This window comes from Calonectris borealis, chromosome 21 (genome assembly GCF_964195595.1).
Source record: "Calonectris borealis chromosome 21, bCalBor7.hap1.2, whole genome shotgun sequence".
In the NCBI taxonomy this organism is placed as follows: domain Eukaryota; kingdom Metazoa; phylum Chordata; class Aves; order Procellariiformes; family Procellariidae; genus Calonectris; species Calonectris borealis.
The window spans coordinates 7,112,157-7,138,461 of record NC_134332.1 but is presented as its reverse complement, the minus strand read 5'-3'; the positions used below and the strand labels follow the sequence as shown (position 1 = coordinate 7,138,461).

At 46.3% G+C, this 26,305-nt stretch overlaps 1 protein-coding gene across 2 annotated transcripts in view; it reads right to left on the bottom strand.

The window, feature by feature from the left end:
- Nucleotides 1-5,193: 5,193 nt before the first annotated feature.
- ABL1 (ABL proto-oncogene 1, non-receptor tyrosine kinase) overlaps nt 5,194-26,305 on the bottom strand; it is an 81,883-nt gene continuing 60,771 nt past the window's right edge. For both annotated transcript variants that reach the window (XM_075170543.1, XM_075170542.1), the window contains exons 4-11: nt 21,609-21,881; nt 17,658-17,742; nt 17,119-17,296; nt 14,746-14,930; nt 12,487-12,639; nt 11,818-11,907; nt 11,327-11,491; nt 5,194-8,926 (exon numbers count right to left, since the gene is read on the bottom strand). In XM_075170543.1, coding sequence (XP_075026644.1) covers nt 7,227-8,926; nt 11,327-11,491; nt 11,818-11,907; nt 12,487-12,639; nt 14,746-14,930; nt 17,119-17,296; nt 17,658-17,742; nt 21,609-21,881 — 2,829 coding nt within the window. In that variant the 3' untranslated portion in view covers nt 5,194-7,226. The remainder of the gene's footprint in view (nt 8,927-11,326; nt 11,492-11,817; nt 11,908-12,486; nt 12,640-14,745; nt 14,931-17,118; nt 17,297-17,657; nt 17,743-21,608; nt 21,882-26,305) is intronic.

Genomic DNA, 26,305 nt, shown 5'->3' with positions numbered 1-26,305 from the left:
CCGGTGCAACAGAAGAAGAGGAGGGTGCCTTAAAAAGAAGCCACCGCATCCCTTCCCCAGTCACACGCGGCCTTTGCTGGGACACGGTGCAAGTCCCCTGCGCCGGGTCTCCAGCACTGCGGTGCAGGCAGAGGGCGGGGATGCCACCCCGGGACAGGCAGAGCTGGCAGGGCCAGGCGTCGAGGCTGGAGGTAGGTGGGCTGAAGGGTTACAGCGGGATGGTCCTGGTGGTGACAGTCCCCTGGGGACTGCCTGTAGCTGCCGTCCAGGGCAGGGCTGTCAGGGAGGAGCAGGTCTCTCGGAGCTCTCTGCGGAGTCGCAGAGTTGCTGCTCTACTGCCTGTTACGGAAAAGTCCCTCCGGCAGCAAATTCTGCTTAGTGTCAAGATGTCACTTACACGAGCCGGCTCCTACGTGCAAACCAGGCCAGAGCAGCAGGGTTCGAGAAAATCTTGTCCTTAGAAATCCCCGGCGTGAGCATGGAAACCTGCCCTGGCATCGCCAGTCCTGCTGCAGTCCCACCGCCCTGACCCCAAGACCCATCCTCAGGTGCCACCAGAGTCCTCGCCAGGGTGAGACGGTGATGACCGACCTTCAGCGTCCTTGTCACATCGCCCCAGCACTTGCCTGAAAACCCAGCCCTTCCTAACCCCCTCCTGGCCTCATCGCCACCTATTCCCAGCTGTAGCTGTTGCAGAAACTTGGGTGCAGAGGGGCTGAAACAAGGACCCCTGCACCTACCCAGGGCCACCAACGGGTGCTCGGTGTCCTCCTGCTCTCTGGTCCCCTCTGCTGCCAACGGTGCAGCTTGGGGAATCGCTAGCCCCAAAAGCCAGCACAGCCACGGCTGTGAAGGACAGCGACTGCCTTCTCCTCCTTTGGGCAGATTTAGCTCTGCCAATGCCAACAACGACATTTGCTTTTGTGCCTGCCACTGCAGGCAGAGATATTAGTAATCAGAGGTCTAACTACCTGGCTTGCAGGCACTCACGGCAAGTTAGACACCTAACGACTGCTAATATTTCATTGCAGGCACAAAAATGAAGCAGGGCAATTATTTGCAAGCGCTAAATTGCACCCTCAAAATCAAAGACCGTGGCAGGACTTAGTTGGGGGGGAAAAAAAAGAAATAATAAAAAAATAAAAATCAGGCTCCAAGAGGTGCATTGTAATATCCATCAAGAAGACAGATCACTTAATACAGCGCTGCCGGGGCCGGCGCGAGTTGTTCTTGCAGCAGGAGCGGTGTGTAAGAGAAGGCTGAAGGGAGGCGAGCTGGCAGCCGCAGGAAAACACCGGCCGTGGGGCGGCAGGTCTAGGGAGGAGTGATGGAGGCACAAGAGCAGGCTCCTCCGGGGGCTACGCCTGGGTCACAGCCCCAGGGATGCAGAAAAGGAGGGACTCCAGATTTGCAGGGATACAGATGATGCCAGGATTTGGTCCTCGCACAAGGACTGCGCCGGCTGCGAGGGCAAAAGGAGAAGAAGGGCATTTTCCTTCCCCTGCGTCTCTGCTGCGGTAACTATCTCGCACCACAGGGACCACGCCAGCGACCAACAAACCCAGTGGCACTCGGGGAGACTGAGCCCACGCAGCATCCCCACCCCCGGCACCCCCAAACCCACCTCCGATCCCTCTCGACTCCCACCCCACCAAAGGCCGCCGGTTCGGGGGACGCAGGCGCAGCGCTCGCATCACGCAGCGGAGACAGGAGCTTTATCGATGTTTCTATGGCAACGTCTCTTTTTTTTTTTTTCTCCCCCCTTTCTTTTGAGTGTTCAAACCATCAATAAATATGCACTGATCAATTTTACCCTGCACTGGAGTCAGGGGGAGGGATGGAAGGGAGGAAGGGGAAAGAGTTCTGGAGCAACGCTGGGTTAGTGAGGGCCGGTAAATCCCTGGCTTTGCCATGATGGATCGTTGCAGGGAAAAGTGGCACCGTCTGCTGCGGGAAGGGAAAGGAAACCTGCTGAGCGATGCTGGGGCCGGGGGGGATGCTTGGGCTCCTGCTCTCAAGTCCAGGCATGGAACAGGGTCAGAGCAGCGTGATAAAACCCCACGCATAACGAGGCTTTGATTGAAGCGCAATAACCCTCTGTATAACTTATTTAAAAGTAAAAGCCAGCGCTTCCCACAGCGCTTACCTGGCGGGTGGGACAGAGCTGGGCTCAGCCCGTGCGCCCCGGGGGCTCCTAATGGGCAGCTCCGTGCCATGGCAGCGATGCCATCACCCTCCTCGCCCACTGGCAGGCGAGGGGCCGCGGCACCCCCGGAGCACCCCTTGGCGTGCATTAGGATGGCTGATGGGCTTGGGAAAAGGCAGTGCTCCAGGCTCTTCGTTACTGCTCCTCGGTGATTGAGTCTGGGGGGGAGGAGGTAAAAGTGAATGGAAAATAACTGCCTGGAGTTTGGGGGTGTTGTCTGGGAGGGAGGAAGGGGGAAAACACCAGGAGCGACCCCCAGGAGGCTGGAAAGCCCATCCCCGCATGCTGGTCTCCCGTCCAGCTCCCATGGGAACCTACGCCCCCTCCCAAGTCCTCCCCTCCCGGGTCCCTTTGTGGCGCAGCTCCCAGGGGGACACCCAGACCCCCAACACCTTTGAGAGCCGGAGAGCTCAGAACCCACCTGCACACCGAACCGTAAGGAGCCAGACTCGTTGCAGCACGGCCACGCAGGCGGCAGAGCGGAGCGTAGACAAGGCAGGACAACGTGCCTGGAGCACCGGCACCATCGCCTGCCGTGCAAGCCAGCCCGCAAAGGGACAGCATCAAATAGGCGTTGGATTCTTCTACATATGGCCAGTGGACCCAGCCAGCAAGGACCAATTTAGACACTTGCTGCCAACATCACCACTGCTGGGACTCTGACCAGGGTACAACCCCCGTCCTTGCCCCGGCTCCATCTCCGCTCCTCTGCTCCATTCCTGTAGGCTGCTCCTCATCTTTCCTCCGTCCCGAGCAGACCTGCAGCACTACCGACACAACGGGAGCAGCAAATCTCAGAAACCCAAGTGGATCCTCTGCAAAGAAAGAACCCGACGTAATCATGTCCAAGGGACTCATGAAGGGGCTAATGCATCATAACTGGGTCATTCAGCACTGCGCCTTCGGTAGCACAGGTAGGACCTTTATCAGCAGACTGGATGCTAGGACAAACACGTAACCTTCAACAGGGGGGTGATTGCTGGGAAAACAGTTCAGCATAGCCTGGTTTGCAGGTAAACTTTCTGCTGAGCTGGATCTACCCTTCAAAAAACACCGAGCAGCACTCCACTCCCAGGGAGAACAGTTTTAAGCCTAGCCTAAACAGTCAAATGACCCTAACCCACAGCTTTAGGGGCACCAACAGCAATGTCAAGGCATCAGGACTGACTGGAAAAGCAGGTTGATCCAGGAGCATCGTTCCCAGCAACCTGCCCAGGCCGGGGCTCACCCTCGGACCAGGAGCCCGTCCCGCTCTGCTGCCAGCCCGCTTTTAGGTGCGGGCGCGATGTCAGGAACCCTCTCTTCAGAGGTGACAGAGCGCTTAGGTATATTTTCCGCTCTTTTCAATCGTGAAAGGATTAATGTCAAACAAGGAAGAGGCTGTCAGTTGGCCCCGATCATTCCCGGGGGCAGGCAGCACTCCTGCACACCCGAGAGTGCCGCTGGTCCAGCAGCATCTCTGCAAGACAGGCGACACACCAGCCGCACCAGCCTCTCTCTAATAATTTTTTTTGAGAAAAGGATTGAGTGTAAAACACTGACCATATTTTACATCTTGTGACAAGCAACTTCTCAACAAAAGGCAGGATAACATTAAAGGAAAACTTAAAAGAGTGAACATTGTAATCTCAAACAGATGAAAACCAAAACAAAAACACACACACAGAGCTATTTTCCCCCCAGAGCACTCTCACTTTCAAGCTCAATAGCCTTGAAAATTGGAGCAATCAAACTGTTAAATGCATCGATCTGTTAAATCAACTCCTACTGTACTCAGCTAAATTTAGCCTTTAATCCCCTCTTTCACTCCCAACACTGCAGATCCCGAGGCTTTCCCCAGCCAGGTCAACTGGCCTCTGCCTTCCCACGACACCGTGGACTGGTCCCTAAGCAAGCAGAGATCGAATCACCAGGAGTGACTGTATTTAGGGGCAGGTTAAGCTTCTCCATCTTCCCTCAGCCCACAATTATTCACCGTAGTCAAGTCTTTATGCTAGAGATGTACACAAAGAGCAGCCTGGACATTGATCTTTGCCACGGTCATTGTCACAAAACCAGGAACTCCTTGTAGCTCTGCGCGTACATTCACCGGACACCACCACTTTGCTGAAAAGTAGCCTGAGCCTTGCCAAGTGCAGGCCATTAATTGCATTTATTCTTGCCAACAACATCCTCCTGCTCCTCTTTTCATCTTCTTCAGGCTCATTTAGCAGTGGCCCAATGCAATCGCTGTCACAGCAAGACAAAGTTTCTGATGAGCCTTGTTCCCATGGCCCAGGAGCGAGCGGTTCCCTGTGCTAGATCCGACAGATTTCACCAGGGACTTGTCGAGGGGATTAGAAATCGGGTGAGCTGGGTTATAACCCTAAAACATCACTGAGCAACTGCAGGACCTTGGGCGCACCACTCAGTCATCTACCCTTGTTTCCTTCTCACCCTGTTTTAGTCTTTAGCATCTTCATTAATCAAGGCAGCATCTCATTTTAGAGGCTGCTTAGTACCTGGATATGTCTCTCCCTCAAGATTTGCTGGAAGGGCTGAAGGTAGTCTGAAAACAGAAAATAAGGACGGACAACCAGAAATGAGGGAGGGAGCAGCAACAAATATCTGAGGAAAGAAACTCACAGGTCATTTCACAGCAGAGGAGGAGGAAAAAACAACAGCAGCCAAATTACAGAGTACAAACAATCAACAGGAAAAAAAGTTTAAAGTCAAATCTCTGATTTAAATCTCATTGAAGACAACAGCAAAGTCTTTGCTTCCAAAGAGGTGATGACATAGTCTTTATTCCGTGCATCTTTTTTCTCTCCTGACTTTTCAGAGCCAGATCAAAAGAACATGGAAAGGTGCCGCTGCCTGGCTCTGATCAGCCCGCTGTGCCGAAGGGCCCCCGGTGAACCACCCCAACAGGGAACCCCTCTTTTCGGACACAGAGTCTAAGGGGAGGTAACTGGGTTTGAAAAGCCTTGCTAACAGACAAACACGGGTTTTCCTCAACATTGATTTATTATTAAATATACTACGCAAGAGAGACTGGAATAAAAAATAAATCAAAAAAATGAAAACTAGAGAAAGAGAGGAGGAAGAATTGAAAGTCGTGTACAGAAACAATCTGTACTGGACCAAATTAAAGGGGAAACAACCCCCTTAAGTATCACAGAGATGAAGGACAGAGCTATTTACACACTGTAAAAAAGACAAGTCTACAAAAGTGTGTAATAACGAGATACAAATGTATAATATAGTGGCACAATATGTTATCAAAGTAAAAACAGTACCTCCAGGAAAGAGACAGTCCAAGGGTTGGGATTTTTTTTTTTTCCTTACATTTTTAAAGGCAGCCTGTGGCAGAAGTGTGTATTTTCTTTTGAACATTTGTCACGTGTTAAGTCATGGCTGTTTATGAGGGCGAGAAGTGGTGTGAACACACACGAGTGAACTACTAGAAATCATATACAAAACAAACAGTTCCAAAGAGAACAGCATAAAATACAATTGAAGGCAATTAGTGTTTAAGATACACAAGAGGGGCCACAAGAGTTACAGGGGAATAGGACATGGAAAATGCTTTTTTTCTCATGTTTGGAACTGTTAAGAGGAGTTAAATTGCACTGTTAATAGCCCTAAACCTTGTTCTTTCACTATTGTCACAAGTCACAGTTAGTTCCCAGTCGTGTTGCATTAGTTGGGAAGGTCACAGGACCTTGGAAAGGAAGCCCAGGAGTCCTGCTGTCAGCATGTTGTGGCTCTCTCCTCGGGAGTTGCACCCAAGAGAAGTGTCTGCAGTCTTCACAGATCCTTGTTTGATGCTGGATGGAACCACACCGGCACGAAGGTAGTGACGGTTTTAACCCCAAAGTACTGGCATTTGAGCTCTTCACGGGGAGTTAGCACTGGCACAGAAAGGGAGGCACCGCAGCCCCTCAAAGCACAGGTCTCTAGGGGAGCGCAGAAGCCAGGTCCCATCTCCGCTCACAGAATAAAAGAGTCTGGAAATTCAACTGGAGAAGCAGCAGTTCTCGCCCACCTGCGATGTGCAAGCTCAGCCGAAACAACTGCTAGAGGCACAGCGGTATCTCTGAACTCATCCCTGCTGCAACCCTCCTGCCTTTCAGGGAGCGATGCCTTGCTCAGCACCAGCCCCTACTGCTCCCAGACCTGCTCTGCAACCCCCCACCCCAAACGTCAGCCCGATTAACGTTAGATATCACGAGACTGTGACAGCAACCTCCTTCTTCAGACCTTCTCCGGTCCTTTTTCACTACCAAGGGAGATTGGCAAACAGGCTCCTGTGCCACTATCTTAGCGGGTGCTGTCTGCAACATTTTGAACCCAAGCAATTCATTTGGGCTCAACAACATTAAGAAATTGCTGAAAACACAGAAACGAAGGGCAGCAGGTGGAATCATAGGAAAAATTTGGGTAAACATCACTTGTAGCATTCTGTCATTAAAAAAACCTTACATCAACAATTTTTCCCCCTTCCCTCCCAAGCGCCAAATCTGTTGCATTAATGTCAGGTAAATGTCAGACTCGGGACAGGATACGTGCTGCAACTCTCCCAAGAAACACAGTGGGTATATTGCTATTCAAACACTCATCCTTGTGGACAGTGGGGCAGAGGGAGGGGACAAAAATGCAGTAGAAAGTCCTCCTGAGGAGGATGGCATCTCAGTGTCCATCAGTCTGGCTTCAGTCTTAATGGTCTGTCCAGAACAATAAAATATTAATAAAAAGGCATGGTGTGACATCAGCATTTAGACTTGTAGTCCACAAGGCAAGAACTCCACAGATAAGACAATTACGAGTATATGAAACACAGGGAATCTGAGTTAAGAGGGTGGAAAGTGCCTCTTGAACACAGCCCTGCCCTTTGGAGCTGGGGCATCCATTCACAGTCTGTGTCTTTTGCACAGCCCTCACCTGAATGCCCCGGTCCTTTGTCAGTCCACATGTTGCTCTTTCCACAGTTGGCTTTGGCCCATTGTGATTTATTTTATTTTTCTTAACCTGGCTTCTGCTACCTCTGAACAATGTCGCTGATTTCTTTCACTGAACTGAGAAGTTTGCTAAAGTCCTGGGTGGCTGCAGGACCACTGCCAGCTGTTGCTGGGCAGATCTGAAGCTCCCGTAGGTTATTCTCCAGCTTATTGATGGCCTCCCGAAAGGCAAATTTGTTCCTCATCTGCTGAATGGAGTCCACGTAGCTCACGCAGAAGGTGTAGAGGTTCTTGCCAGCCTCCAAGACAGCACTGTGGCTTGCCATTTGTTCAGAGTTCTTGCTGATGGCGATCCGTAGAGCCTCAGTGCTTTCCAATACCACCCCTTTAGTGATGGTGCCGCTGGCAATCCTCTCTGGGGGCTGCCGGGTCTTCCGCAGTGAGACCCTGGTGGATATGAGAGGGATGAAGGCTGTAGATGATGGCTGGTCCCCGCCTGGGGCAGAGGGTACAGATGAGGAAGAGGCAGCCGGGGTTGCTGTGCTCATCAGCAGCTTTGTAGAGGACTGTGGCTTTGGTACAGAGGGGATCCCCAGCTTTTTCACACCTTCCCCTGACTGGTTTGGCTTAACAGCATCACTGCTCGCAGCATCCGCAACCTGAGTCAACTGTTTAGATTTAGGCCCAGACACCACATCTGCTGCTGCTTCGTGGCTGGGACTGTGAGAAACCTTCCCAGGCTTGCCAATGGAGGATGAAGACAGCGGGAGTGGAGGGGCCGGCTTCAGCTTCGATAATTTCCCTTTGTCCTTCCCTGCCGACTCCGAGGTCTGCTTGAGCCTCCTCAGTCGTGGCTCCTCAGAGGAAGCCTTGCTGGCACCCACAAACCCAGCAGGGTTGGGTTTGGCAGCAGAACCTTGGTCCATCGTCACAGTGGTACCTAAGGCACTGGATTTGACTCCATCGTCCTTGTGGAGCACGCTGGAGGAAGGAGGGGCAGCAGGTTGCCTACGGCCAAGTTTTGGCGTCAGAGTGGGAGGGCTGGAGCCAGGGCTCGACTCGGCGTCTTTGAACACATCATCAGTGGTCTCTTCATTTTTCTTAAGCAGCCGTGGAGGAGGGGTCACTGTTCCCCTGACAGCAATGTCAGTCTTGGCCTCATTTGCCCGCTTCCGAGGCAGTGCTGGCTTTTCACTTTTGTGTCCCCCAAAAGTGGAGGAATCAAACTGGCGTCCCGTGGACTGCAAATCCCGAGGCAGAGTCACAGATTTCCACTCTGTGTCCTTTGCTCCATGGGGCACACAGGAGGCTGAGCAGGACCTTAAGAAACGCTTGCTGGAGTTGGAACTACTCTCCTCTTCACCAGCCACCCCTCGACTGCTGCTCATCGTGCTGGACTTCTTCCGTAAGTGGGGAGATAAGAATCCAGAGTTCCCAGCGACAACCCCGTTGGTGACACCAGCCCCGTTGCTTGGGCTCTGAAACTTGGAGGGGTCAGCTGCGTCTGCGGGCGGTGCAATGAAAGCTCCATTGCCAGCATCCCTGCACTCCTCCTCCCCACCCGCCCTGCGGTCCGAGTGGCCGTCCATCTCTCTGAAGGAACTGCTCCGTTTCGGAGGGGTAGGGGCAGTCTTCTTCTTCTTCTTGATAAGGGCGCTGAAGAGGTTATGCTTTTTGTCTTTCGGAAGCAGCCTCTCATCTTCATTCAAACTGCTCTCCAGGGCCACCCTCTCCTTCCGTGGGAGCAAGGGAGAAATAGCAGGTTCATGATCCAGAGGGTCTGCAAAAGGGAAAGAAAAGAGTCTACTGAGCGTTGCTTCAACACGCAGAATAATCGGTTTTCTTCCAGGATCAAACCACCGCAGCACCTCAAAAAGGTGCAGGTTCTGTAAAGAGAGCCAAGTCAGACCAGGAGTAAAGCAAGTACAGCTGCACTCAAGCCTGGACTGAACGCGGCCCCTAGTCCTGCATACATTCATTTCTGAGGTGGCCTCTCCAGAACTCGGCTGCCGAACTACTTTCCCTGTAGGCTTCCAATTTAAACAGCGACATACAAACACAAAGTGTTTATGTTCAGATTCCCATCCTCACATCTAGAGACTTGTCTAAACTTCACACTATGAAGAAGATAAATATGAAGAGGCCTTTGCTTTAGTCCCTGTGCTGTTGCTGTCTTTTGAATAGCCGACCCTCTGAATTAATAAGACATCTCTGTAACCCACCTCCATCCCCAGTCTCCTTGTTCATTTAGATTCTGATACTCCTAACCTCCTTCCTGATGTCATCCGTTGTGGGGAATGGAAATAACTTTTTCAAAAGCAGAAATCAAAATGCCCTTCGACAGCTGAACACTTCAGGTCGTACCACCGTGAAGATGGGCAGCTTTGTACAATAATGGAGGAAAGTGGTAGTAACAGTCTCCTTCAGCAGCGTTGCTCCAGAAGGAAATGATGGGGTGACCTTTTCTCCACTTACAAGAGGTATTTAAAAATGAATAGTGGTTTATAATACATTTATAGAGTCCTGAAGGCCTCTGTATTTGACTGACAGGGGGTCTCATTCCCAGGCCAGGCACTGAGATGGCATTTTAATTCAAAAGAGGAATGCCTTCAGGGCAGCATATACATTTACAGCTCGAGTAGGCAGTAAGCAGGGAGATGAAGCAGAGTCATAGGGGAAAAGGAGCTTCTTAGTCACGTATTGGTGATCATCATGCTATAGGTAGGATTTTGGTTGAGGAAGGGATTTTGGTTGAGGAGAGAGAATTTGAAGAAAAATAGTTGTGTACTTTGAGAAGACAGCACGCTTCCACAGGACCACGTGCAGTTAAACCATTCCCACACACCAAGTTATGGGGACCTGGACAACCAGAAGAGCTCTCACAGCACTTCGGGAGGCCATGGCCTTACTATGTCTAGACACTGTGGAGCTGCGGAGATCCAGAGAAAACTAGCAGCTTGCACTGAGGATCGGCTTCCAGCTGCTGGACTTGCTATGGAAACACTGATAATTGAAGGGGAAACTGCAATAAAACTTTAATGCGAAATATTTTCTTTCACAATAAAGAGTGAAATTATTCCCAGCATAATGTTAAAATCATATTATTCCTGCTGCACTTGAATCTCTCAAAGCCCTTAAGTATTTAAATGAAGTTATTTTACTTCAAAGCTTCCAATACTAGGCAATTATATTTCCTACATATGGTAAATAAGCTTCCTTTCTAAGTCACTGATACTTTCTTTTTCCAACATTTTACATCCCCTATTTTTTTCCCCTTTTTGTCTAGATGTACGTACATCTGCTACTGAAACATGTACTACTAAGTGAATCTGACATTACACAAGAAAGGTCAGTCACAGGAATGGTTAGAGAAGGCACCCTCAACAGGAGCTGGGAAAAAACACTGTATTTTGTTTTACCTTATTATTTTTCAGATTAACTAGATACAAATCTACTGTATACATTCAGCGTTTTTTATTACCTCAGAATGCAAGGTAAGTTGCTGAAGAAACTGATTGAAAGAGAGTTTAATTTCATGGAAGATTCTGTAAATACCTCTTTGTCCCTTGCTGAAATTATCTTTGGTACCTGCCAAGAGTAATACTCTTCAGTGCTGCAAGCAAAAACCTGGTAGGATGGAACAATGAAGAAACCTCCCTTATGGGGCTTGCTAAACCTGAGCAATCGTCCTGCTTTAAATTATGCAATGTGGTAGTGTAAAGTGGCTTGAACACAGCAGATTACCCAGCACTCAGATGCAGTGGGAGATCCCACTGATAGCTCCTACCAGGGAATGGGAAGAGGATATGATCAGAGAGCTCCGTGCTCAGGCTCTGGTCTATAGGGAGCTGCAGGCAACAGCCATTAAGTTAAAAGAACTCCTAGGGCTTCTCTAAGCAACGGCAGGTATAGCGCCAATCCCTCAGCCAGTTAAGGATTCACACTCCCAGCTGCTCTGTGTGCACGTGTATCTGGTCCCAGATTAACAACCTACCTTTGCAAAAAATAACAGAAGAAGTTCTGAACCCAGGAAAGCAAACTCAGCAGCCTGTCACCCAGAAACACAATACTGGTACAGAAACCTGTTAATAGACACAGCTTTTCCTAGGTGAAGACCTGGAGCTGGACATGTTTTTCCTCTGTATTTCCTGAAGGAATAATGACTTTAATTAAAACCTACCACATTCTCCCTGGCCCCGAGCATGTGTAGTCTCCAGGCCCTCGTTGGCATCTTTGCTTTCAGCAGCTCTCCTCGATGTTCGCGTTTTGGTTGGTAACTCTGGGGCCTGGAGGAAATTGCTCACTACACTCCTCATGCCCTTCTTTCCCAGTTCCTTTTCCACCTCTGCAATGCACAGAAGAAAATCACTACAATCAACAGACGATAAAAAACTATTGTGCTGTTCAGAGTTAATAGTGCAAAAGAAAAGCAAACAACACGAAGTAGAGGTTTCTTGAGGTTGTTCAGCCATTTGGCCCTTTAAAATCAGATGCACAGAAAAAGCCCATGTGTAAACGCACGTCTGGTTTCTATGCCGTTTACACCAGGCAGTATAAGCCTAGGACTGAGTTCCACCGCAGAGCAGCCTATGAAAAACGTGCAGAGTTAAGGATGCAGCTGGCCCGTCACCCATCCCTGGAATTGCCGCTCCACGAGGGACCCAGACCTACCATCCGATATGCTGGATTCCTGAAACATCGTTTCAAAGGCCTGATGGATCTCAGCAAAGGAGGGTCTATCGGAAGGGCTCCACTGCCAGCCTGAAAAAAACACCACCACTCAAAACTTCCCGCCAGCATTAGACATTCAGTACCCTACACCGGGAGGAGCTAGCGATCGCAGTTCCTTTTTTATAAAATGGGTGAGATAAAATAATGACATGGAAACCTCATTTGAAGGGTGCTGGGTATCTGCAACCACCACTGAGCCAAAGTAATGCTGGATAAGTAATGCTTATCACACTAAGTCACGTACCAAAAGGCCACAGTGGAAGAGTAACAGTCAGTCCCTTAAGAAGCCTAATGAAGCTCCTGCTTCATCCTTAGAGCACAAGCTTTTCTTTAAATTGTCAGGAAAAAGGAGACAAAAAAAACATTGAGCTGAACAACAAATCTCTCCCCCAGGCCTCTGTGCTCTCGGTAGAGAAGAACAGCTGGTTTCATAGCGTGTTCATCCTCTGGGGAAAGCAGTTTTAACCAAGCACTTCTACACAGCGTTGCACCTTCGCTGGAACTGGCAGGGGGTTTCTCGTGCCTTGCTGTGTGTGGCCAGATCCTGGCACTTTTACTGCACCTCTGACGAGCTAAAAAGCAGCATTTGCAGGGCTGAGGAACACTTACATGCTCTCATGAGCTCATAAACTTTCTCAGGACAGCCTTCGGGGCGCTCCATACGGTAGTCTTTCTCCAACAGCTCATAGACTTGAGACAGGTCAATCCCAGGGTAAGGGGACATGCCGTAGGTCGCAATTTCCCACAGCAGAACACCAAAGGCTGCAGTGGAGGAAAAGAAATTTAAAAAGTCAATAAGCTTTGTTTTCATCTTAAATTTGAGAGGATGTTCAGTGGGAGTAGTCACTAAACGGTGCTGCACATTTAAACCAGCTCTGGGTGGCTCAGATCCCATGCTCAGCAGCAGCTTAAATTTTAAAGAAGCGTAACAAGCCTCTTCGTCAGCACAGACAAGTCTCCTGCGATATGACAGGGTAGAATTAGACTAATTTTCAATGTATCAGTTGTCTCAAACCTGAACGCCTTGAGATCCTTCAAGTCCTATTAAAGACACAATTAAGAGACTTCACAGTGGATTAGTTGAAACCGTTTCACTGCTGCACTGCAGTCTCTCCCTCAGTTTGACAGCTCCTCTCATCTGCAACCTCTCCCTAGAGGACTCGCGCATTTTAATAGCTCAGTGGTTTTGGGGTGCCCTTGCTTAGCTGCAGCATGGTCTGGAGGGGAAATCTGGGAGGCAGCGGTGAGAGGAAAGTTTCAGCAGTTGCTACCAGCAAGACAGGGTGAGGGCGAGACATTTTGGTCACAGGGAAAGCTGAACAGGAAAAGGGAGAGCACAAAAAAGGTCTTGAAACAGGCGAGGCATTCAAGTCCAAGAAGTCGGTGGGGATGCAGGTCAGCACCAGGGTCAGGCAGCTAACCCAGAAGTCAGGCACGCAGAATAGACTCAACACCAGTTCAACAACCTGCATGTAATTAGTTCAGTCACCCTATTCTGTTCTTAACCTGAAGAGAAAGCGATTACAATTCTGCATAAGTAAGGAAATCACATCACATTACATGGTTACACCACCAAGGGCAATTTACATTACACATTTCTGTGCACAATTTTCTTTGATTGCTGTCTTGAGGCAGTGAGGTGAAATCATCTAAGCTTTGGCATGCCCAGCAGCAGCCGTGGGCTACGGGGACGGCTGGCTTGCTCTAATCAGATGCCAGAGTCCACTGCCCTGACTCTCACTATGCAAGGTTACGCTAAGCCTAATTAAAGATACCCAATACTCCTTTTGGATCTTTCCTCCCCGAGTACTTTACTATTTAAATGCAAGAGGGATCCTGCAGCCACCACAGCGATACAGTAGCATCCTTGAGACTGTGGCAGATACCTGGCAGCAGCCCACACCACCATGTGCAAGTCCAAAGCAGAAGAAACACCTTGATCAGCAATCACACGCTCCTTAGGAGACTGTTTTGGGTTTTCCTCCCCCGTCTATAAAATATTTTGCTTCAGCCATCTACCTAAAAGTTTCTTCAAAATAAAGCCTTTCTCTGCACACTTTCCCCAAAACTCCAGAAAACTTCATTGCTGCTTCATTACTATCTGTTGGTTTATATATAGAAGATGCTCAGGATAACATTTTCCAAGTACCTTTGGGACCACGTCCCACAAACTTCTATCTCATGTCACTGGGCACTTTTGAGAATTTGACCAATAGCTATGGCAGAGAGATAAAACCCAAAGAAAGGCTGATAAAAAGTACAATGAGATTTTCTGCGGTCAGATTTGATAGAATGTAGCTCCATTTAGCTAAGCCTACTCTTATCACCAGCACCTCAGGGCTCTTCAATAACCATTTGTCATCAAGTTTTCCCTCTGTTTCTCCTCATCTCATTCCAAAGATTATTCTTTTAAAATGCAGAAAGACGAGCTTGGAGCTATCACTAGACAGATACACACATATTTTTTTTTTTTAAAACATAAAATGAACCAGATACTCACTTTCCTCCTTGAAGTGGTTAGAAAGTTCCTGGCTATAATAACAATATATCGCTTCATAGTCCTGTGCCAGAACTCTATCAAGGCAGCAGTAGCAGTGCCCTCCAGCCCCATTTCATACATTTCTATAAACACTACAGCATCCTTTATTTTCATACTTGCCAACAATTCAAATATATAAAGACAGGTCGGCATCCTCAGCGCTCCGCCCAAAGACTGACTTAGCAGAGATTAGTTCCTGCACACTGACAAGCTCATAGAACAATATGGCTCAAACCAGGGAATGCGCTCCCTCCTGAAATGTTTCACAATTTCAAAGCCCTGGAAAAGATGACTATAATCTGCATTAATTCGTACATGCAAATTCTTACCCCAGACGTCAGATTTAATGGAGAACTTGTTGTAGGCCAGGCTTTCTGGTGCAGTCCACTTGATGGGGAATTTTGCTCCGGCGTGGGCAGTGTATGTGTCGCCTGTCATTAGCCTGCTCAGGCCAAAGTCTGCCACCTTCACCAAGTGGTTCTCCCCTACAAGGCAGTTTCTGGCAGCAAGGTCCCTGAAAACAAGAACAAAAATAGGCAATGAGAAGTCTCTACCATCTCACTTTTGGCGATAGCAAGGAAACCTGCTGTTCCTGAAGAAACCTGGGCCTGCGTGTGATTATTTTGATCAGAATATTACACAGAAATTATGTAGTTATACGCATACATGTAAGAGAGAAAGTTATTTTCCATTCCGGCTTTGTAGGACTGTCATCCAAACTTTTTTTTTTTTTTTTAATTTGAAGTGAAAGCTTCAAGAAGCCCCCTCACTTTCAATAAAAGCTGCCACCCTCAGGATAAAAATAATTTAAAGAAATGTCAGTGCTCAAGTTATCGATAGCTGAGGATGAGCACTGAATAAACAAAGTCTTAATGCCTCACTTCTTGCCCACCTCTCTAGCACTTTGGTTACCCCAGCCAACACCAGTCGCTCTCCAGAACTCCTTTTCCAGTCCTTGCTCAAGCACCAAGTTTAGCTCCCAGCTATGCTCTTCTTCCTCCCAAGCGCACCACATTTTACAACACAATTTTTTCATATCGTGTTTTGGCCTTTCCAAACCTGGTGTAGCCTCTGCTATCAGTACTTAAATTTTTAAAGGACTGGGCAATAAGCAAATTAAGCTTTTCCTTCACATTTTTTCACCGGCCTCCCCCCTGGCAGGTGAGAGATGTGCATGTTGCATTTGCCACTTCCCTGGCTCGTACATGCTGTTAGCACCCTCGGAAATGCCTCATGAGTATAAAAATGTAAAGCACAGAAGTACATTTCTCCTAATATTAGGTTTTGTTAAAAACACTTTTCCAGATTATGTCACGTTGAACTAAAAATTGATTCTACCAGAAAGCTCGAGTGAGATCTTTAGATATGAGGCAGACACTGCTGTTTCTTTTGCTTGTTCTGCTCAATCAGAATAACTTAAAAAAAAAAAAAGTACACCTTACTAGATGCCCATTAAATTTTCACAGTGTTTTTGAATATACCTTCTTATCAATGCTGATTACTACAATGTGTGTCTAAATAAAAGCTCCTCTTCATAATCAAATTCCTCCTCCTTCCTGATTCATTAAATGAGGTCACAGCGCAGCATTTGAATCCATGGATGTGAATGGTGACAACACTCTTAAAATAATTGGGTAGGTGGGTATGGGGGTGGCTGATAAGGAAAAACGCTACTATTTATTTTAGATAAATGGGTCATCAGAAATAAGAGGAAATGAAATGAACGGGAGAGCAGACAAATGGGATTCACACAAAGCAGTTTTTAAAGTTCACTTCCTACAGGCTGAAGGGATGAAATACTTTCAACAGAGCAAATCAAAAGCTGGAAATTTTAATTTGCAGCATCACCGTTCACTTTATTGACTGACAGAAGCATTTAAACAGGCCTTTCAGGCAGCAAAGGCAATGCATGGCTTAGAGGAGCACCTAGAACTTTACACACGATCTTCATATTTGTCTCTATGAAAAAACATGTGCTAATTTCATATCCCAGTTAATTGGGCAGGAAAGGTCACGCTATGGCACAGAGAGCATCTTGTATAAAGCTCAGCGACTCTCAAACCTTCACGCAGGATGTGTCATTATATTGCTAGGAGGCCATTTCAACAGATGAAGAATGCAAAGCTCTAGCCATAATTGCAGCACACTTAAAGGTCAGAGTCTCTGAGACTTTTAAGACTGCAGAGATGCTTATTAAAGTGAATACGCAGTCTGGACAATAGTGGGAAACAATCCCTACAGAGGACAGAAAAAAAAAGTGAAACAAACAAGAAAGAACATGGGATAAGAAGGCACCAAGAGGGTGGCTTTGCTGTGAGCACCTGCACGCATCCAGCAACATCAACTGCAGCAGTGTTTAATGGCTGTTAGAATCAAGGAAGAGCAGTAGCTTATCTGGTCCATTAAGACCCTGTTACTTTGGGAAGCATTTACATTCGAGGCCCTTATCCAAAATATAAAAGTACTGATACATCTTTCACCTGCATCTACTTCAAAGGTAAGAGAAAAACACTGAGAGAAAAACAATTAGAAGACCATCCTATAGACAGGTTAATGTACTGTATCAGAATACAACGCACTAGTGTGTTAAATACAGGACACCAACTGCATCTGGGTCAATGCCGTGATAATCTGAAAGGCAGGAAAATAAATCAAGGGGTGTTTTGTGCTCAAGATTCAGGGGCGCTCACTGTTCTTCCTACCTGTGAATGAAGTTTTTCTTCTCCAGGTACTCCATGGCTGAGGAGATCTGAGTTGCCATGTACAGTAGCACCACAGCATTCACCTCCTGCCGGTTACACTCACGCAGATAATCCAACAGATTCCCGTACGTCATGAACTCCGTAATGATGTAGAAAGGAGGTTCCCGTGTGCACACCCCTAGGGAGCAACATAAAGTTTACAATGAATGTTTGAGAATATCAATGAATCTTCAGGTTTTGTCCTCTAGGGCAATTTATACCTCTAGAAGGTAGAAATATGGGGCTCACAAAAGAATGAGTTCTGCTTGGAGTTGGTTAATAGAGGGTTTTAATTTCCTGCTTCAGGCTCTGGCAACTTAAATATTAGGGAGACGAGATCATTAGAAATCATGCATTAGTGGTACAAATTGTGAATTTTGCCAGACAATAAGTGTCTGTATTTAAAGCCTTGGTATGGTAAGCAGCTTATCTGCTCCTTAACATCCATATCACTGCACAAGAGTTAGTTCAAATCCCTCTGCTTGGTATTTATCACTTACCTAATAATTGCACCAAGTTCGGATGCTTGATCTCCTTCATTACTGCGGCTTCTTTCAAGAACTCTTCCACCTCCATGGTATCCTCCTGCAGAACAACGGTAAAGCTTTGGCAAGGACAGCGTGCACAAAGGAGGAACAGATTTTTGTATGAGGACACAAAAAGAACTGCAAAGTTACAACATAAGCCACAGTTCTTTCAAGGTAATTTTTCCCTGCAGCCACATCGCAATGCCAGGGAGTTAGGAACGTTGGTTTTTGTGTAGGATTTTAAAAATACATATTTTTATTATTCTTATTCTAACTGAGCTTTTTGGGGCAAGAAAATCCATATCCCTTTTGTGAAGGGCCTCTCACAGGACCACTCGGGAGTTGAAAAGGAAAAATGTGTTTGTTCCTAACAGAAAAAAAGATAACATGAAATAAAAAGTACAGAAAAGAAAAGAAACAAGAATGAATATAAAAGGAAGGACACACCACAATCAAATGCTTGAGAATCTGCTGAAATGCGGGCCACCAGTTTCACTGGGTAGGAGCAAGAAATCCCCCCTTTCAGATGGGGAGGCATGACCGATGGCAGCCACTCCATAATTGAAAGCCCGAGGTTTCACAGATTTCATTTCTGGCATTTAGATCCTGACCCATGACGTAACCATTCTGGGCAGACGTGTCACTACCTATTTGTTGAACGCCATAAAGTTGCTTGGCACAACACAAAACAAAGGAAGATACAATCTTGCTCAAAAGACATTATTTTCTGAAGCAAATATGCCCCAAATGGCCGGAAGGTCATTTCAAAGTGGTGCAAAAATACAGATCTATTCCTAAAGCAATGTTTCTTTCTATATCCATATTTTTTTTTCACTGGTGGATTAATGTTGACAGGCTACATGGACGAAGTGTTTTAAGGAAGGATTGGAAAGGATTTACTGCTGCTGGTGAGAATGATAACAGTGGGCTGCCGCTGTAAGATCCAGCCAGCTCTCTGCTTTGCAGTTAGCAATGAGAACCTTTTTCAGTTTCATTCAATCATTTACTATTCGTTGCCAATTAGCTTGATTGGCAGCTGTGATTTGCTGAACAGGCTCTGTCAAAACTAATAGCCCAAAGGTCGTTGTGAGCAGAACCTTAAACTGTTTTCTTTGGCAAAGGAAACTGGGTTAATAATTCAGGTTGCAAAATTACCCTAAATATGCGTTTATCTTATGCGTTATCCTCTGCGTAGCTGTTCCACTGTTTTAAATCTCTTACCTCTCAGTAACCAAATTAATAGGAAGGACACATACAGAGAACAACTGTAACAATGATCTCTCTGAAAACCTGATCTCATGCAAAGGACCAAGCTTAACCAGCTTCCATCTTCCACTGTACAAAACCATGGAAGAAATAAAACCTTTCTGGCTATACAATATTTTCCTAGCAGAGCAGAGGACCATGGCACAGCATTAAGGGACACCAGGGTTGCACGTTGCCTAATTTAAAACACAGGCTTCTCTGCTGGGGAAACAATAAAAAAAAAAAAACAGGGAAATAAAGAAGAGGCAGTCCTAATGGATGCAGACTTGAGGTGTGCCGTAAGAAATGTGCTGAGATGACCAGCTCGCAAAAGTTCAGCCATTAAATGGCCCTCACGGGGAACAAGCTTTGGCCACAGTCACAGCAGGCTGCATTCAGTCCCACGCTATGCAGGTCACTGCCTACCTCATGCCCCTCTCCATCAACATCAGGTGTAAAAACACAAATTCAGAGCATGTCATGTTATGATAACAGACCCTTACAAATACTGATGTGTCCTGTGCAACTCACCGAGCTTCCAATGATATATTTTAATGGGGAACATCTAAGCACCAAGACATTGTCTAGCACTTCCCAGTTAAATGCAACTGAGGAACAGTGTGTGCTGCTTTGATTGCCTTCTTGCGTGATCTAGTGTTTTGCGCCAGCTATGAGCTATGTTTAGACACTTGATAGAAAACTGAACAACAAATGGGTGTTTGTAAGCATCGCTATTCAAAAAGATGCTGGAATGATTTTTTTTTCCCCCCTCTTTTAGTTTTCCCTCCCCTTTATCTTTCTTATAGAGATATCTGGAGTAGATGGGGAAGGAACAAGAAGAGTCATATAAAGTTTCGATAAATATTCTCTCAGAGGAAAATCAAGTGAGTCATTTGAACGTTTGTGCAGAAGCTGCAAGGGCTTGTTTTCCCCAGTAGAATTGGGATATAAATGTGATTTTTAAATGTTTCCCAAAACTTCGAAGAAAGCTATAATCCCACCTGTCAGGCAGTAGACTGATGGATTTAAGGAAGGTGGATTATAAATTTGCTTTTAAGGATGGTTTTAGTGTGCATAATTGCAGGTTGAATTGTTTCTCAACTCTCTTCTTGGTTATTCTTACATTTCCCAGTGGAACATGCTGCTCCATACTACATTATGAACCACTTTTAGTCATGTTTCATTAAATATTTATTTGGTATATTTGAAACATCCATGGTCTGCATTAAGGTTTCTCCTTATGCACAAACAGATTTTATGGGATAACACACAATTTGCCTTTGTTGATGGGTTTTAGGCAGAAGAGAATGAAAGCAACAACTACAGTTTGGAGCAAAACGAGAAGTCTGAAGACGTGGGGTATCCTCACACTGCAACCAGAAGCAGGAAAGGAGATGTTACAGCAAACAACGTTCCAGGAAAGAACTGGTTTCTCCTTTTCACTATAAACAGGCATTTTGTTCAACCTGGTCACATCCCAGCCCCACCTGCATTGCAATGCTCCCGAGTAAGCCCTGCGGTCCCCAGCAGACTGGATCCGAGCAGGGATAACACTAGGTGTCACTCGCTCCCTGCGCAAGCAGGCATTTGGACTCTCCTCCGCTGGGGAGCAGGAACAGGAATCTCCAGAGCACAAAAAAGGCCAAAATGAAAATACTTTCTGCAACCATAGCAACCCAGAAATACTGAGGGAGCCGCTGCTCAGAGCGTACAGAAGAAATATTTTCCCCAAATCAAGGAAACATTCCTCCCCTAACACCAAGGTATCTACACAGTTCTCTCCACTTCAAAATTTCCATTGCAAAAAACAAAAAGAAACAAACAAAAAACCTGTTTCTGTTTGTTTCTGCAAGACCAAACCACATCCCCATTTGGGGAGAGAGAACATGGTGTCAAGTTAGCATAAACTCTTATTAAGCAATCAAATGCAATGTGTGTGGATGCTGCCAGAAGATCTCAAGACATTTTTATAAACATAAATGAATTAAGCAATGACCTTATGAACTCACAGAGCATTATTTGCATTTCAAGAGACAAGGAAACCAAGACACAGAAATGAGGGAGCAGAGCCAGAAAGAGAACTGATTATACAGTTCCTCATTAAAGCCACTTACGAATTTTAATATATTTTAGCTTGGATACACTTTTTCCTCCTTTTGTATCTTTTGATAAGCAGCAGCTGTGAACAATTGTTTAAGACTTCCAGGTACACAGGGAGCTTGTATTTTGGGAAAGATGCCACATAAGACAGAAAATCAAAACACGTAAAGCCTCCCTGAAGCACAGCCTTTGAATTTTATGTTGCCTGACTCACAATCCACAATTTTCCTGAATACACCAGCTTGTGTTAGTGTGTTCATCCATGAACAGCTCACCTTTGCCACACCCTGAATGCGAGACATCAAGGCACTATTTACTGTTCTAAGGTTTCATGCATTCTAAAGTTAAAATTACGCTGTTATCATCCTCCTTTGCTTAGTTACAAGCGTTTCAGGTATCACATAAAACCATAATAGGATCAAGCCCTTTGAAGAATACTCTATTCCAAGCCTACAGCACAGAAAGGAAGGGCTGTCACCAACCCACTCTGTCTAGCTATGGCTGAGGGCAGGCAGCCTGCCTGAACTCGGTTCCTGCTGAAAGGAGATGAATGGGAACGCTCAGAGACTTGAGTCCTACCTTTAGAGTCTTCACAGCCACTGTAAGGTTGTACTTCTTCCAGACTCCTTCATAGACCTCTCCATACTGCCCTCCACCGAGTTTGTGCTTCATCGTGATGTCAGTTCGCTCTATCTCCCATTTGTCGTAGTTCGGAGACACGCCATAGATAGTGGGCTTATTGCGTTTGGGCGCCGGATAGTGCAAAGTGGTGATGAGCCCATCTGCGACAGTTGAATGATGATGGACCAACTCTGCTAAGGTGTTGAAGCGGCTCTCTGAAGAGACATACAGCTAGGAACCAAAGAGAAAGAGAAAGCTCATTCACATAACGCAGATCGGAGCATTCACATGTAGAAACTACATTATAAAATTGTGAAAGCGAAGTGTTGCATCACTTCTACTCGAGCTGCAGCACTATGAGCTCCACAAGCTCTGTAACTAGCTCTCAGAGCTGAGAACAATCAACGCTTACACGGGAAATGCATGGATCCAGGAGAAAATACATGCACTTCACTGAAACAATATGGAAGGAATGACTCTAAACAGCATTAGATTGGCATGCTGTTGCTTGAAATGCCTTTTTTCAAAAGGGTGGTCGGTAAAGATTGTGGGATGTTTCCTGGAGAGTAGGGGGTTGTCAGCCTCGGTGTCTTGATTCCATTATTACTATTTGGGTTACGACATTTTCATCTGCCCAAATCCTCCTTGAAGTGCCACTAGCAAACTGGTGGCTTCCCTGCTTTTGGCCTAAGCTTCTGCATAGTGTTTTGCATGAAGTCGGGCAGCTGGTCTGCTCCGTTCCTGTGACGGGCACTGATCAATAACACAGAAGTAAAATCATTACCACCGAATGAAAACCTGCTGTGAGGCATGATAACCCGTATCTGTTACCTTTTTAACATTTATACAGAAGATCCATTTTAAGCTTAAAAGCCTACTAAAGATAACGGACAACTGACTCCCTACCACCAGAGCTTTGTATTTCCAGTTTCACACTCAAGCCCAGTCCTCTGCTAGGCAAGGTGACAAAAGTTAGAAATTTAATTTTAAAAAAAGCGATGCTGATAACAACTGAAGGAGAGGGAGAAATCTTTGTATCAAAGTGCAACAGCCTGTGCTGGACACAGCACACAGGAGATGGAAGAGCTCCATTTCTCACAAAGAACCAAGGTCTGGCAAGGGACAGCCTCACAGGAAGAGCAGCACCGTGTTAACCACCCAGATTTCTGTCCAGTCCATGCACTGTAAAATGAGTGCGACGCACTGGTCCTACTATGCACATTACATGCTAATAGCTATGATCAAACTTCCCAAATGCTTCTGACTCGCTGGATAGGCACTCAGTTTGTGCATGTGCAGTGGCCATCTGTCTGGGATTTCAGGAGGCCGGAAAGTTGACAGGGCTGCCAGGCATCCAAAAATCTCAGACTTAGGGTCCAATTCTGCTTCTTCCACCTAGACAGAATTTCTGGATAGAAAAAGAAAATACATCTGTGAAGCTCCAGCAATAAGCAAGTATGTCCAACAGAAAAGGCAGATGCATCTGCAAGGAAAAAAAACAAAAAAAGGTTTGCAGGGAGGGACAAAACCACCCTCAAACTTGAGTAAGGCCTTTGGACTGGAGACTGGCAACTCCCGTATGGATGCTCCTCCTTTGCAGGCATCTGTTTACTATACAAACCCAAAATGAGAACGGGAGGCATTGAAGATGACCAAATATTCTGAAGCATATGAGAGCACAGGCACTGCATATAAGAAAAGGTGAGTGAAAAGAGCAGCCATATCATCTAAGGAAATCAGAGTGAGAGACGAAAGTGCCTCTCCCCCTCAGCATCCTGCTTGCCCAAATCCCTACTTAAGTTTATGAGAATGAGCCACATGCTTATGTATGTACGGTAACTATTATGGTCAGAATTGGCAAAACCCACCAATTTATGTATGTCATGGACTTACTTGAAAGAGCTGCAGAAAGGTAAAATGCTCACCTCAGGCACACAGCGTAACCCAGAAAGGGGAAAACAAACACAGACATGAATGACCCCACAGATCAGTCACAGACACGTTGGACTACTGCAAGGCACAGGGTGGCCGTTGGCTTTCAAGCTACAGCCTTTCTAACAGAACGATGCCCCCTGTAAGGCTTCTGGGAAATGAACATTATATAGCATTTGTCATCCAAAAAAGGCAACTATGCTGTAGAAACCGACCTTTCCAGCATTGGGAAATCATAATCCCTGGTTAAAATGGCATTTCCTCTGGTGGCAATAGCACCTGGGCTTGGGGGAATGGGAGAAGATGCAGAGTGGCCAATCTGCCTGTAAGCCACTTGAGCTAAAACCGCACCATTAACTACTCTGGTGACCACACATACACTTTTGGATGCACAAGGGCATTCAGGGTGGAGGGTTTTACATTCTGGGCTGGAGAAGTCTACTTCCCCTTCACTCTTGTTTTTCTTTTGCTGCAGTTGCTGATAAAAGAACTCCTATGGAAACTTTATCTCTAGAAAATAAAGGCATTTTCCTGGGGAGCATGTTCTCAACCCTCCATCAACATGAGTCAGATACTTCTTTTGGTAAAGTAACTGGACCAAATCTCATTTCAACACTATGATTAAAGGAAAAAAAAAAAAAACAAACCCACCTTTCATGGTCAAAGAGGTGAAATCACCTTAAAAACAGATGTTCTGAGAACAGAAAAGTGACAACATAAGAGAGGCTTTTACAGCTGCATGGCTTGGACCACCAAGCATTAGCCAGTACAACCACAATTTAAAACAAGCCATACCTGTTTGGGAATGACTTATAGTATTAGCAGCGGTACGAGCAGTTCACATGTTACACTGAGGACTAAAATATAAAAGTATGGATGTAGAAAAGTATGCTGAACTCCAGGATCACTTGGAAGTATTAGAGATGTACGGAGAAGGAAGCTGCCCATGCTTTTATGATGGCTTATATCTCATGATCTCAAAATCTCATGGAAATTAGAGGTATCTGTATTTTGTGTGACACATTATATGATCTTGTTACAGATGGAGAGAGAAGTTAAATAAATGGCCAAAGGTTTCACAGCAAACCCGTAGCAGGATGGGGAACAGAACTCAGGATCACCCTGTCCAGGTCACAGGACAACACTCCAACACATGAAGTTTTCCATTTACATTAAAAAAACTCCACATCCACCCACTAAATGTGCTCATTCTGTAGGCAGAGGTTTTCTAACCTCGCAGTGATTACATCTCAACACTGACTTCTGAAGGCCTTTATTCCATTAGCACTACTGGAAATCAGAGTTACGCTTCATCTGGAATTTGAAGCATGTCTCACAAGAGGATGAAGCAAGGAGCAGCTATGAACGGCATGCTGCCGAGGCAGCCCAGCGAGCTGCATACGCGCTCTGACTACTCGCTGCAACCCCCCTCTCCGCTGACCCCAATTACCAAGCCTTACCTCAGCTGCTTGCTGGATAATTTCCCCCAAGAAAACCTCCTGGTGCTGCTAACTGTACTCATCCAGAGGTAACAGACTCAGCGTTCCTGTACCGCGTGAGGTTACGTAGGGACTCACACAATTTGCTCCCTGGCTATGTTGTTGACACATTATTTGGGCAGTTTTTGTATATCATCAGCAGTCCTGTTCCAAGGGGCTCTGCTTGTACAAGTTAGCTGCTCATTTGCAGCTTCTGTCACCAGACCACATCTCTTTTTCCTGGCTAGTATATTTTATAAGGGTGGTTCAACTGGCCCATAACCTGATGGGATTCCCCCTCCCCAGTCAGCAGACAAAACTGAACATCCACACAAAAAATCCATGAAGATTCATGATAAAGGAGCGAGTCTGCATCCAGTTCAGCCACTGGAGGCTCCAAGAGACTCAAGCAGGACACGCATCCTGTGTCGTTAATGCTGAGGATAGCAGGATTTGAAGAACTGGCTGGACAACGCTGTTTATTCAGTTGGGTTACTCAGTAGGAGGCTTTGCCTCAAGTACTATCAAGTCAGGAGAACCAAGTCCTCTGTACCACGGAAGTGGTTTACCAGAGGACTAGCTGCACCGTGCCAGCCAAATCAAGAAAGATCACTTTTAATGCCTTCCTTAAAAAAAAAAAAAAAAACAAAAAAACAAAAAAACCAAACACCCACAAACCAACAAAACATTAAAAGGTGGTCCGGAAGAATACGATCCACTAACCTGGAAAATAAAGAACAAATTCCCTGAGGAATTTTTCTTTTTTTTTTTTTTTTTAAAGTTGTCAAACCCCAATGCATTCAGTATGAACAGTGCTAAAATTAAGACATACACACCTCTGACCATCTTCCTAGACCCTTCAGTTTTCCCCAGGAAAAAGCCTGGGTAGGGCTGTGCGATGCACGGCACACCTCTGCACCGAGCAGGAGTTGTACCACACGTTCCTCTAATACCTCTTTCTCCCGACAGCATGTTCTCTCAGTCACAGGATACGATCCCACCAAAGCCATTCATCCTTACTGCAGCACTTGCAGATATTAAATTCCCCGGACAGGCTGACTAATGATACAGCAGGCTGGGAAGGCCCCAGGTGCTCAGGGAGTTGAAGGTAAGAGCTTTCCTTCAGCAGAGCCATGCTCTGCTGTGAAGCGGTAATAGAGTGCAGCACCAGCAGCTCAGAGCGGGGGACCTGCTCCAGCAGTCTCCATTTTGCAGAGGGAAAAGCAGAGATATTAGCCGTTTCTC